The 13,820-nt window shown below is 37.9% G+C and overlaps 1 protein-coding gene across 1 annotated transcript; it reads left to right on the top strand.

The window, feature by feature from the left end:
- The first annotated feature begins 5,625 nt into the window (after positions 1-5,625).
- On the top strand, positions 5,626-13,340 carry LOC107589700 (LIM/homeobox protein Lhx1). Its single transcript, XM_016278195.1, has 5 exons — positions 5,626-6,490; positions 7,790-8,013; positions 8,667-8,944; positions 10,774-10,939; positions 12,068-13,340. The coding sequence occupies exons 1-5, from the start codon at positions 6,321-6,323 to the stop codon at positions 12,442-12,444; spliced, it is 1,215 nt and encodes a 404-aa protein (XP_016133681.1). The 5' UTR covers positions 5,626-6,320; the 3' UTR covers positions 12,445-13,340.
- Positions 13,341-13,820: the final 480 nt, after the last annotated feature.

The following is a 13,820-nucleotide window of genomic DNA, read 5'->3' as shown; positions in this document are numbered from 1 at the left end:
CACAGTTTATCAGAGGCAAAGGGGCACTTAATCAATGCTATTAATGCATGTTGATTATTGCAAATTTGGATGTCCGCCATTGTCTTTTATTTGCATCTGTTACGTTTTCTAGTAGGCTAAAGGCGAAGTAGGCTACCCCAGCACATCAAAATGATCCACATCTCAGTGCACACCATATTAAACGCGTTTATCTTCTTCTTTCACTAATCAAATCTTAACCAAAGGCGTAATCATTTTTATTCAATTGAGAAATATTTAAATATAACTTTAAGCTCCTCGGAGATGTTTTGCATCTCTTCCGCGTTATTTTTATATTGAGGAGAGTTGGGTCGTAAAAAAAAGTAATTCTTGGTTTACAAAAAATGCATAAAAATATAATGCTTTAATTCGGCCCCTTGCTGTTGATATCAGCAACAGACAGGACTGTACTCGTGCATGCTCTTGGAGCTTCAGTGCAGAACTCTGCTCCTGTTTAGTAGCTATCTGCTGATTTTCAGCCAGTCCCCTGAGCATTGCCCACTGCGCGATAATATCTCAAAGGGAGTGGTTATCACCACACATTATATTATAATCATTAGTGATCCTGGCCCTTTCACCCGCACTGCTGAATAAGCGCTTGGAACCATTAATCTAAACTAGAGCGCCCACTCTCAAAGACTGCTCGTTTCCATTCTTGCCCAGCGGGGAATAATAATAATTTCTAGTCACTGCTCGTTGGTTGGCTGTCGCTAATGAGGTAATGACGTAGATATTCTTATGTTTTTTGTTGATGTTTACCTGCATCAAGAACGGTTCTCTTTTTGTATAAGATAATATAAAGTTATTATAAATTTAAATGCTGATTAGGCCTATAATAAGCATATCGCTTTCCATTGGGGGAAAATAAATTGCGTCGTGGTGGAGTGTTCTTGCTTTCCTTCCTAACTCAGCTTCCTTCTTTCCTTCTCAAATGTAAACAAAATGTTATGTTATTGTGCCAAATATAGGTATCTGATTCATTAATAATCAAATTTGTGGAAGCCATTTTATAAATAAATGCTTGTTCTGATTTAGTTGTCTGGTATAGTTCAATTTGAATATAAAAGACTGTTAATCCTTGGTCTGGGATGCGAGGCCTAAGCGGTCTCCGTGTCTGTGTTTGATTATCGGGTTTAGAAGAGAAATAACAGCTGTTGGGACTTTGAGATCTATAACCTCAATCGAATATCTCTTGCCAGTCTTCGGCAGAGTTGGAAAGTCATGAAAAATGTTGTTGGTCAATAGTGAAGCTACTGGATTATGTTCGCTTTGTATGCGCACAGGAGCGTTTCATTTGACGTGGTTACACTTATTCCTGAACTCGTTATTTACCCATAAATCAACCGTTTTAGATTCGTTGAGTTAGTCTGGGATTTAGAGTTCATATTTTTGGTTGGAGACTGCTGTAAGGAATATAATTGCAGAGGTCTTGCTTCAGTCGTCCCTGACCCCTAATCGGTTTGGACATGCTGTGGGTCCGGGTTTGGTCGCTGCACATCACCTCGCTGCACCGCAGAGCCGAAAAGATTGACACAACGCGGTCCTGGAGCGCCACACGCCTATTGTCCACACTGCGAAAATAAAGACATTCTCTTGAAAGCAAAGCAAGACACATGCTTCATTGCAGTTATATTTAAATTCTTACCCCCCATTCACATACACGCGCGCACGCCCACACCTCATGGTAGGGGTATGATTCTGACTGCCCAGTAGGATTGGTAGGGTAGTATGCTTGCCATGTCAGGCCTTTTGATGTTTTCACTGTTTGGTCTTTTTCTAAACTGTTTAACATCCTTTAAATAAAGCAATTCTGAGAGTAAAAATAGTAGGGATGACTTTAGAAGAAATTAAGAAACGGATATTTTATTTCGTCAACATGTCAACTTTAAAAATAAACATTTTGATTTTGGGGAATAAAAAATTCAATAAATAAATAAATAAAATAACCGATAATATACTATAAATACAATCATATTTCTATCATTTTAAGATATAATGTAAATATCAGCACATATATGTCTTGCTTTTGTAGCTGCACTACCCTGACAGGTTTTTTTTTTTTTTTTTTATATACTACAGAGCATGTTACTAACAGGCATTCCTCATATCATGAATAAAACGCGTAAACAAACAGGCAACGGTGCAGAGCGATATGGAGAGGAGCCCGAGGCACAGAGCCCCCCTTTACTCGGGCTCCTGGCTGTCCCGGTGCACCAGCTGATCAAAGCCCGAGCAAGGGGTAATATTTCTCACTTTATTACCGGAGTCACAGCGTGTCTGTACAGCCGGCGATCACACACTGCTCTGCCCACACTAACTCAGTTCATGTAGCCTATCGTAGCTATATAGGATGACTACATGCGAGAAAAAAAACACACTAAAACACTCACTCTCTTAATATTAAAACAAGTCATTTGACTTAAGATGACATTTTCAAATTGCATTTACGTTTTTTTCTGTCTGCAGTCCAATTTTAAAACGAATTATTGAACGACTTTTAGAAATTAAGCATCTATATCAACACACAAACAAACGAAACGAAAAAAAGTCGTAATGTTTTAAAATATATATATTAGTCAAATTAACATTATGGATAATTTTAGATCATTCCAAAAGATTGGATTCTGAAGGCTAGCACGTTAAAGATACAATTATTACTAATTTTTTATTTTTTATATATTTATTTACATGTCAGCTGCGTCACATCACAGGCTGTGAACTTATTTTCCCAAATGCATTAATCATTACGTGAACAACATTACGTGACGGTTTGCCTTTTATCAAATTTCAAATGAACCATTTGATTATGCACTTGGCTGAGATTTGATCTGCAACACAGTTTATGTCATGATATCTTTCTGAGAATTTTTACCGTATCTATAAACCACTAAGGTAACATGAACGGTTTGATTCACTCGCTCGCTTTTTATGTTTCTTATTCGAAAACGCGTCTGCGCTAAGAGCATGCGTATTGCAGCGAGTGTAGTTTGACAGGCATTTGGTCTCCCAGCGGTGAGAATTTTTCGATCGATAGCTCCCTCTAGCACTGCCCCATCTCCAGACTCGCCGTTTTTTCCATTCGGTCAGTAGTCCACCTGACGATGCCACTAATTGAAAGCTTATTTATTCCCATCATGGATGAGTCAGCATGTCAAATTATCAGTCTGCTAACGAAATGGATACATTTGTAATTATGATCTTTCATTTAAATATTAATGAAACTTCCCTCGTAGAATAAACATAAAATATAGAAGTTTAATTGTTTCAGAAGTTCTTTCTTTTTTTGTTCATATAACCTGCATATGAGATTTTTCATACATGATAAACGAACGAAGGTTACTTTTAGGTTATTAAATGTTAAGAGTAAAAGTATTTGCAAATTATTTTTAACTGTTAACATATAATGCCATAATGATAATCAGTGTGAGAATTTTATTTTTATTGTGCAGTAATAAAAATAAGTTTTATCTTCTAATAATGTGATAATATACACTAAATATGGCCGAAATAAACTGAAATGTGGTGGTGTTAAGAAAAATATATCCACGGAATTTTTGTTGCACCGATATTAAAAGATTATTGTATAATTATTTTTTTAACGTTCTATATACTTGAATATACTATATTGAATATACTCTCTCTATAATCAACTCTCACTCTCATTATTGCAGTCGAAATATCCAGTGGATTTGCATGCCCTCCAAACTGGGAGAAAAGACTAGTTCAAAGGAGAGACAGGGGAGGGGTGGTGGCCGCATAGGCGACTGCAAAAGATGGAGTGTGTTCGTCTTTTATCTGTTATTCTTCGTGAAACAACACATGTCATCCAAGGGTCCCACAGTCAAAGATGAGCGCTCCCTAGACGCTCATCGGCAGCTTTTCTGTGTGTTGTGTAAGATCCTTTGCTTCCATGGCGTGGACCAGCCCCACTATGCCATTTTACATGAGACGTGGCCCATATGCACAAAGTTGCGTGGTATTGATTCCAGATTCCACACTGGAACGTTTGCACAACATACGCTGACAGAATGTAAATAGCTAAGATTGGGAGGTTGAGGGGCGCGCGCGCGTGTGTGTGTGGGTGTGTGTAAGTTGGAATGACCGAGTCAGTTTATGGTGGTGAATGGTGTCAGTGTCACACATGAAGGCAAAGGTTCAAGAGGTTTGAAATGAGATTAGGATCTTGTACGTGTCCTTTAATGATATTGAATTATTACATTGATACAGATATTCTCTGTGAAAATGTCAGATTAAGTTAATGTGCATACAGCAAAAACTAAACATTTCATATTAGTAAATAATTCTTGTACAGAAAATATTGCAATGATATTACACACTGAACACATTTTTATTATTATAAAACATTAAAAAATAAGATAAAGGGTTATAGAAATGGAAAGATTTAACGAAATTATTATCCATCTATATAAGGAAACGAACCCATACAATCTGAAATTGTTCTCAATTCAATAGCCCTACACTATTTTTTTATTTGCAATGAAATGTAGCCTAACTATAAGCCACATATACTTGAAGAACACGATGTATATTGCTTCAAATCAGAAGAACGGACTTAACAGATCTAACAAAACACCATAAGGTGTTTGGGCCATTAGAGGCTGCTGAGGTGATCTAACATCCTGTAAAGTTTAGAGCCCTCTTGTCTTTCACTTTCTCTCGTTTAACAAAGGACCAAAGGAGGATGTAGCCTAGTTCGTAAGTATCTTTTCGTTGATTGAATGACTTAGTTTAAAAGGTTAAACAAACTGTCTAATTGTCAAATTGAATATAAAGAATAGCTTCAAAAGTTCGTTTTTAAAGCTGCGTAAAATTGCATTATTGTTTCTTACTGTACTAGGAAATAGAATGGCTATAAATTAGATTCAGTGTCAGCGAGGAAGAAATGAACTCTTCGCATTAAAGTTCTCGCCATAGACAAGTGAAATTATGATCTTCTACAGCAAAATACGTCATTATTTTATGGCATAGCCTACTTCATGAAGCTTTCAGGAAACATTCCATAAGTTGTCTTGATAGTTACATGTCAGATACAATAAAAAGGTAAATCATATTATGTGTGCGCTGTTATTCGATATAAAATTAATAAAGAAAAAAGTAGCAATGCATATTCCAGAGTAAGCATCCTTTTCTTTTTAAGAAATAAATGCAACCACACAGTTACACAACAATGTTCACAGCATGACGTGTCCTGAATAGCTTAAAGTAGGTTATTGACACATCTACCTATGCATAAACAATTCGTAAATTATCAGATATGTACCTTATCAAATGTTCCGCGGATCCACCAGAATGGACGAATATTGGAAAATGACGAGATAAATTAAAAATAACATTTAGGAAGACATTCGAATACCAAGTTCTGTTTGCTGACTCTCCGCATTAACTAAGATATGACAGTTTCTGGGATTTTTGACAATTGGTGTCTTCTGTTCCCTATAAATAGCGCGGAGTGTGCCGGTAAAGCGGCGAGGGGATAGCTAATGGTTACTTGAACGGAAAGCCGCTGATTGGCCTCGGCCCGGAGTGACGTCAGGAGACTGTGGATAAGGCTGGCTCGTGTGCTTTCAGGAACATGCAGAACACCGGAGGCTGTTCGGGGATCGTCATCAGTCCTGCAACGAGATGCCACGCGCATTCTGTTCACACTAGCATCTTTCGCCTCTTCTGTCTCTACCGAGGAAACAGCACACGTTACTGAGGGAGACGCACTTTTCAAAGCGTTTGGCCATTGCATCTTTCAGAGGGACGTACACAGTGGATACGTGGACATGGTAAAGTGCACTCTAGTGTCTCTGGGCTCGCGTGTCTCGTGTGCCAGTTCCGTCCGAGACCGGTTGCATTAGATGTTTGTTTATGAAAGACTTTAATGCACATACGACAACGGCGATGTGCTTTTTCCGCAATGATGTCCTTGTCTTTGTAGCCAACGAGCAGTTGGTGTTTTGAAAGATTTCTCTATGCTGGCTTCATTTATGCATCACACAATTTGGCAAGGAAGAGGATGAGAAATAATGACTGACAACTGAAGCTCTACCTCATGAGAAGATCCTCTTTTAGCATCTTGATTTTGGACCACTACAGGTCCATCCAAATACACAGAAGTGGTGAATATAATTAAAACTTCTTGATCTTTTCCTTTCGAACCTGTTCGCAAAGACTGACTTGGAGCATCCTTCAGCGTTACAACACTTTCCCTTCTCTCTTTTGAAAGAGAGAAAACAGGAGCAGACTCTCAGGTTGTGGACACCACGGCAGTAACTGTGGGAGCACATCCAAAGACAATGGTCCACTGTGCGGGCTGCGAGAGGCCTATATTGGACAGGTTTCTCCTTAATGTTCTGGACAGAGCATGGCACATCAAGTGCGTACAATGCTGCGAGTGCAAATGTAACCTAACAGAGAAATGCTTCTCTCGGGAAGGAAAACTGTATTGCAAAAACGACTTCTTTAGGTAAGCTCCTTGTGTGAATTCGACTAATAAATATTACGTTTTTCTGCTGTGCATCTATTACTGTGATAGATGGAAATATAATAGTTTATAGTACATAGTATATGCTTCAGAGACACAATTGTCTACAAGAACAATAAAATAAGTTGGCAATATTTTTAAACATCGACAACATACAGATATAACCGGTTGTTTTGCGGCTATGCATAGATTAAATATTATTTAATATTTTGTGTAATGACAGTTACTTTTCAAAAGATGTTTCACTTATTTAAGAAGTAGCTTAAAACATCAACATGCCTCAAATCACGCATTTCTCAAACACTCAAAAATATTTACAGTGCTACTTAAATTTAGAGAATTCAGAATGCTGTTAAAGCTTTACAAATCGCATATATGTATGCAATTTTGCATGATTTCATTAGAATTTAGGGCTTAAATTCACACTAACATGAAGTGTGATCCTAAGTACTGTCAACACGACCGACTTGTTTGATTCTTTGATTTCAACGCCCGTTAATTAAATGCTTGTTCATTTGAACTGTTATGCAAAATGACGAGCAGATACACTAATAGTCTGTGTACTCGTCCGCAGCAAGGGTTTTGAAGGAAATCACACTTTGTTTACAACGAATGGCAGCCAGGGAAGCCGCAGGGATCAATGCTTTGCCAGGGTAGTTGAAAGTGTAACGCGGCCCAGTGGCAGGCTGTCTGCACAGCCCCGCGTGTGTCTGCAGTGGTTCGAGTTAAGATGTGATAAGTGGATTTGAATAATAAACGACTTTGAGATGGAAACCCTCAGACAACGTAATCACAGACTCAGAATCAACAATCTGTACAGAGAATCACAATACACATTATTGGTCACAATTAAGTGGTGAGTATTTACTGCAGTGGTGTATTGGAAGAATGTACATGTTTTTTGTTACGGGGGATTATTAATTATGTTTTAATGCACATTAAAATACATGCAAAATAATTCTAAATTATAAGTATTATAAGTATAATTTTATTTAGGCCTACAACAGAAAAAAAATGTGTACTAATACATACCTAAATTGTATTTTAATTTGCGTTAACAGTGCATAATCCATAACAATAGAACAAATAACAATTGTGCTAAATATTATTCCAAAAATTACAGTGATGATAATATTAAACATTTACGAAAACTCATTGTATATACACTCAAATATAAACGATGCTCTTCCATTAATTTGGTCTGGTTTGGAGTTTTAGATTTTGATCTGGTGTGTTAACGTGTTATAGTGACCTTTTTTTTCTTGGTCTGTTCATTTGCAGGCGCTTTGGAACAAAATGCGCAGGTTGTGCTCAGGGGATCTCGCCGAATGACTTGGTCCGTAGGGCACGGAGCAAAGTGTTTCATCTGAACTGCTTCACATGCATGATGTGTAACAAGCAACTATCCACGGGGGAGGAATTGTACATCATAGACGAAAATAAATTTGTCTGTAAAGACGATTATTTAAGCAGCACGAACGGAAAAGACACCAACCTCCTTTCAGGTGAGTAAAATGAATGGAATGATACGAGAACTGAAAAAGAAAAAAACATTTTGCACACTGCACGCGCCCACTGTTTTGCCCATATTATCTTGCTTTATCAATAATACTTAATATACACTCGATTAATAAGGTATCTTTTGATCTAAAAAAAGCAACATGAAAATATTTGACTAATATAAAGTGTACTGTCTTGAAGTCCTTTATTCAACAGAATGTCTCACAAAAACATTATTTTTTGTTCTTAAAAACTACAAGAAATCTTCAGACGGTGTCATGCATAATATATTTTGAAAAGGATTTCATTTTTTATTCCAAATTCCGTGTGAAATGAAATACAAATTTTGCTGCATTCATTTTGTGGCCTATTGCTAGCCAGTTTATTTTCTAATAATCTTTTTCACTGCTGTAGACTAGTGCATTATGACAGTTCCGTCAACTCTAAATACCAGTGTTTCTTTGTTCTTTCTTTGTTTATTCCTTTCTTTTGTTTTATTAAATCTTGCGTTTCTTTCTTTTTACTTTTGTCTTTGTGTTTATTTATTTATTTTACATTCCATTGTTTAGTGTCTAACACTTCTCTGGTCCCCATGTCTAATTATGAGGTTTTTATTTCGACCCCCTGCTTCCGACGGCCCTTATTTCCCCCCATTCAGTTACAGCTTGCAGTGATCCTAGTTTATCGCCAGATTCGCAAGACCAGCTACAGGACGATGTTAAGGATGCGGAAAACGCAAACTTATCGGACAAAGAAACGGGTAACAATGAAAACGATGACCAGAACCTCGGAGGCAAACGGAGAGGACCGCGTACCACTATTAAAGCAAAGCAACTGGAGACACTGAAAGCGGCGTTCGCGGCGACCCCCAAACCAACCAGACACATCAGGGAGCAACTGGCGCAGGAAACGGGGCTCAACATGCGAGTTATTCAGGTAAACTTACACATTACTACAAAAAATAAAATAAAAAAATACATATATAAATAATTACACTAATACTAACAAACTTTATTTACTGGTAACCTATAATTGCTACGTTTGCTGCTAGTAATTTTGAGAACAAAAAGAGATAGGCCTATAACGAGAATTTACATAGTGTGTGATTCGTAGACATCTTGTGGTACAGATTTCTCTCCCTGGATGAGACATGAAAAAGCAGACATGCGCCTTCATTGTGCCTCTTCTTTCCAATCCTTGAGGCAAGACTATTTGAATAGAAATGAGGACACTTTTTTGCTGGCACCTGTAAATATTTGGAAGTAACATTTATATGGTTAGCCTTTTTATACTTGACTTGAGAGATGGAGAGGCACGCCAGCTGGCATCAGACTGGTGAGAACGATGGGAGTCTTGGCAATGCAGCGCCATCACGTTTTGCGACCACATTTAGACATGCTGTGACGGTTCTCAGTCAAGTGGAAACGCAGAAATCTGTCCCTGTGTCTGTCAAAGTACCTCATACTAGGTGGTTTTCTACGAGAAATTGAGAATCGATCCTTGCTTTTTTGTCGAGTGAACGGCAGAACAATGAGAGTCCAGCCAAGGCGCGCAGCACACCAAATGTGCGCCCTCATTTACGCACGCTACATGGGATTTGTCAGCATCGTTTTAAAGAGCCTCATCTTGGTCTTTTTTTCGGCGTGAGAGATCCGATAAGAACACAGATAAAGCATCATCAACATTAAAAAGCCTCGTAATAGATTGGTGCTGTGGGGATAAAGTCTTAAAATGAGACTGAACGTAAGATCAAGTGCAGTGAAGGGGTTGAGATTAATACAGTGGCGAGGTTGGATATTTAAAACCGTCAGAATAAACTATAATTAGCAAAAGGAATTCAAGGGTGGATATATAGATTACGAAATAATAACTGCACAGAGCCGGTTAATATATCGGTAACCACCCTCCTATTAAGTATTAATTAGAGATTTGAAGTCCCCGCTGCTGCCCCCTCAGTCGGAGTAAATGGAGGGTTAAAAGATCATTAAAGTGAGGTTAGATCCAACTCTCTAACGGTGACGATAATTGCGAGTAATCTTGTCACTACAATACGAATGTGTTCAGTCACTTCACAGGCCTACCTCAGTAGACTGTGAAGACACTGCTCTGAACCAATAAACATGGTAAACTTGACATGTAAACACTAGGCCATAGTGTCAGACTGTTAGGTTTCCAGGTAGGTCATTTTAATTTAATGCACCACTCTTATCTTATTTTTCATTGCACTCACTGTAAAATAATAATGATATAATAAAATACAGTGCAAGTCAAAATGGTGCCAAATGCCATTTGCATTTCTGACCACTTTGAATTACTAATGACTCTCAAAACTGTAAAATCAAGTAGAAATGGCAGAACTGATTGTGACAAATTAAATGGGTGGAAATAAAATTCTGACACCATTTACACAGTGCAGAAAATGTATCGGTCTCATACATCTCAAATAGGTTAATAAGACTTAATTGTTTTTATTTTGTTAGCTGATAATGCGCTTTCTGTTTTTTTCTTCACAGTTTGTTTGTCCATGGTAATGTGTGTTTATATAACTAAGCACAGAGTCGCACTAATAAACTAATACTTATGTAATTATTTCGTGAAGCTGCATACAAACAATGCACACTGATATTGTTTTTACCATTGTAATTGATTGTTGTGACGTGCTCCACTATCACTCTGACACTGTTCTGTAAAGTGTTACCGATTTTAGCACACAATTTTGATAAGCTGTTAATAGATTTCCGTTGCTATTTGTCCATGTGCACTAGGTATGGTTTCAGAACCGGCGGTCCAAAGAGCGGCGCATGAAACAGCTGAGCGCGCTAGGCGCGAGGAGACACGCGTTCTTCCGGAGTCCGAGAAGAATGCGAACGCTCGTGGACAGACTCGAGCCTGGAGAATTAATTCCAAACGGCCCGTTTTCATACTATGGAGGTAAGATATAATGGCGTATTGGAAACGTATCTATCTCAAACATTTGTCTGAAATAGGCCTATGTATTTCTTTCACGCGCTGGTTTCATTCGTTACGCATCAGAAGTGAAAATGGTTGAGTTACGCGACGAATACACGTTCAAGATTTTTTTTTTATTATTATTCGTTTGTGTTTTGTTTTAAAAATGTAAATGGTCTGCAAATATACATTTTGGTTTTGTAATTAGACTGGGCTTCTGAACGTGGAAAATTAAAATTTGTAATCTACTGGCAATTTTTTCATGTTATCCGTGTGTTTGATGCTTTAATGTTTTGATATAGTCAAACAATTGATTGATGTTGTGTTGCTCTTTGAAGAACTTTTGACAGCTGCTTAGCCGTTTCGTCTATTTACTTATGTTCCGGCATCGTACGTGTGTCGACGTTGTGTGTTTTATTTCTAGTTTAGTTATGTTACATATATATATATAAAAATATACATTATATATAAAAATACATATAAACATATAAAGTGAAATATAACTAAACTAGACTGAATAAAAGTCTAGTGTCACACTGGGACTGTATCTTGAATCAAAAGTTCTATTTTTAGATAAAGATCAGTGTATACAAATGTTGATTTCAAAAACTAGTCTAAAACCCTCAAATTAGTATTAAATAATTTTTTTGTGTGAATTTGGTTAATCCAATTAAAATCCCAATATTACATATTCCTGCTGTAGTTGTTGGGTAAACAAGTGTCAATAATAAAAACCACAGTATAAAACTGACTGTCAAAAATAAACTTTCCCTCAAAAAACATTAGCATTATGCCATTTCCCCTATATTTTCATAATCTACTAGGTTCTTCTCCATATGCATAAAACAAGGCAGTTATTGTTATATATACACTATCATATCAATAACAGCTTTGTTTAGGTATTCAGCTGTTCAAAGACTTCCTCGCTGTAATTAGCAAAGCTTTGTTCTCCCCACCCAACTACATTTGTGATTTCAGTGTAGCATGTTCTGTGACTAATGTGGCATATTGAGATTTGTTCCAAAGAACACATTTTTAAACAAGGAGTTGTCTCCTGCTCTTTGTTTCTAAATCGAAACCAAAATTCTTGTATTCTTTGTGTATCTGCAGATTATCAGAGCGAGTACTATGGTCCAGGAGGGAATTACGACTTCTTTCCACAAGGCCCCCCATCGCAGGCCCAGACTCCTGTAGATCTCGCTTTTGTTCCATCGTCAGGACCCACCGGTACCCCACTAGGGGTCATGGACCATCCTATCCCCGGCCACCATCCATCCAGTGAAGTACAACGCTTTTCAGACATCATGTCTCACCACCCAGGGGACTCGCCCAGTCCAGAGCCAGGGATACCTGGACCCCTGCACAGTATGTCCTCAGATGTTTTTGGACCCAGTCCATCCTTTACATCCCTCTCCCTCAACGGCAGCGGATACAGCAACCACCTCTCCCACCCTCCGTCAGAAATGAACGAGGGCACGGTCTGGTAGCTTCTGTGAACGGACTTTTCGGCAGAGGAGGGAAGGTGGGAACAGGGACACTGGCCGCACATTCTGGTTATCATTTTTGTCTTTTCCCCCCTGTTTTTCCATGTCATAAATGTGGTGGGACAGCTCACAGAGACAGCAGCAGAGGACAGCATGGGCATGGACATTTCCCTTCTTCAACTCGTTGTGTTGATGTTCCGTTTCCTTCTATCTTTCTTTATCCCAAGTCCGAACTCAAGAAGAGAAAGAATTGATACTGTTGACCCGGGTGCTGTATGAACTCTATGAGCTACGAGGCCCAGAGTAGCAGCGTCCCTCCAGAAGCTCAATGCGTACCACCAGTTAAACCGCCGCTCTAAAAACAGCGATTGTGACACATTAACAGCGTCAGCTACCGTCAAAGACTTGTCAGCTTTACAGAGAAACACCCAAGGCGGCTGATCTAACGCTAACCTGCAATGTTGACTCCAGGAAAGATCTAAGCCGTCAGACTAATTTATTTATTTGAAAACTCCTCAGACCTCCTTGCCTTTCAAGGCTCTGCCATACTGACACTTAAACAACCTTTTCGACACTAAATATGTTTCTGAAGGCCAGGGAGAAAAAGCTTTTTTTCTCGTTCTGGACACATCTTGTTTTTTTCCCCCCAAGAATTCCACCAAATCTGAAGAAGTTAGCCTTCAAAAGGCAAAATGTTAAAATGTGTATGGATGGTGAACCCTTTATTTAATGGAAGAGAACTTGAAATGTTGATAAATGAAGTCTACCTTCTAAAATTATTTTAACAAAGGTCTGAAAGAGACATAGAACAGTCAACTGTTTACGTAAAATATTTAATTCAGGAGTTAAAAGTATCAACAATGATTTAGAACCTCTTGATCCAGAAAAAAATGTTCCAAGCAACCAACCAAACTTTTGTATTGATTTTATTTATATTGTATGATGAAAACAAGTTTGCTGGGGTTGTGGTTCACTGTGCTAGTTTGTACAAAATGTTGTTTACAAAAAAACCTGGAAAAAAGAAAAAAAAAATAAAGAAGACAGTTGCCAAATAAAAACATAGCACAAATACTGTAAAAGTGCTTTGCACCATTATCTGCAGAACGTGTTGAAACAGTGTGTGTTTAAAAAACAATGAGAAGTATTGACTTCTTAATTTTTTTAGTCTGCTGGAAAAAAAAATTCATAAATTGTTAATATAACATACTTAGACCTACAAGTTTTATTTTTGTGTCTTTAAAGGAAAATCCAAATCTATTGAAATTGATGGTCAAATGTGCAGCAAGCAGCTGCTACTTTCTTTAAATATCAAATTCTCATGGTATGTCTTTTATTGTTCTAATAAACCTAAGCTTACGTGACCTCCAGTGCATATTAGA

Source organism: Sinocyclocheilus grahami, unplaced genomic scaffold (genome assembly GCF_001515645.1).
Source record: "Sinocyclocheilus grahami isolate Dianchi unplaced genomic scaffold, SAMN03320097.WGS_v1.1 scaffold119.1, whole genome shotgun sequence".
Taxonomy (NCBI): Eukaryota; Metazoa; Chordata; class Actinopteri; order Cypriniformes; family Cyprinidae; genus Sinocyclocheilus; species Sinocyclocheilus grahami.
The sequence above is the reverse complement of the archived record's forward strand: the minus strand, read 5'-3'. Positions and strand labels throughout refer to the sequence as shown.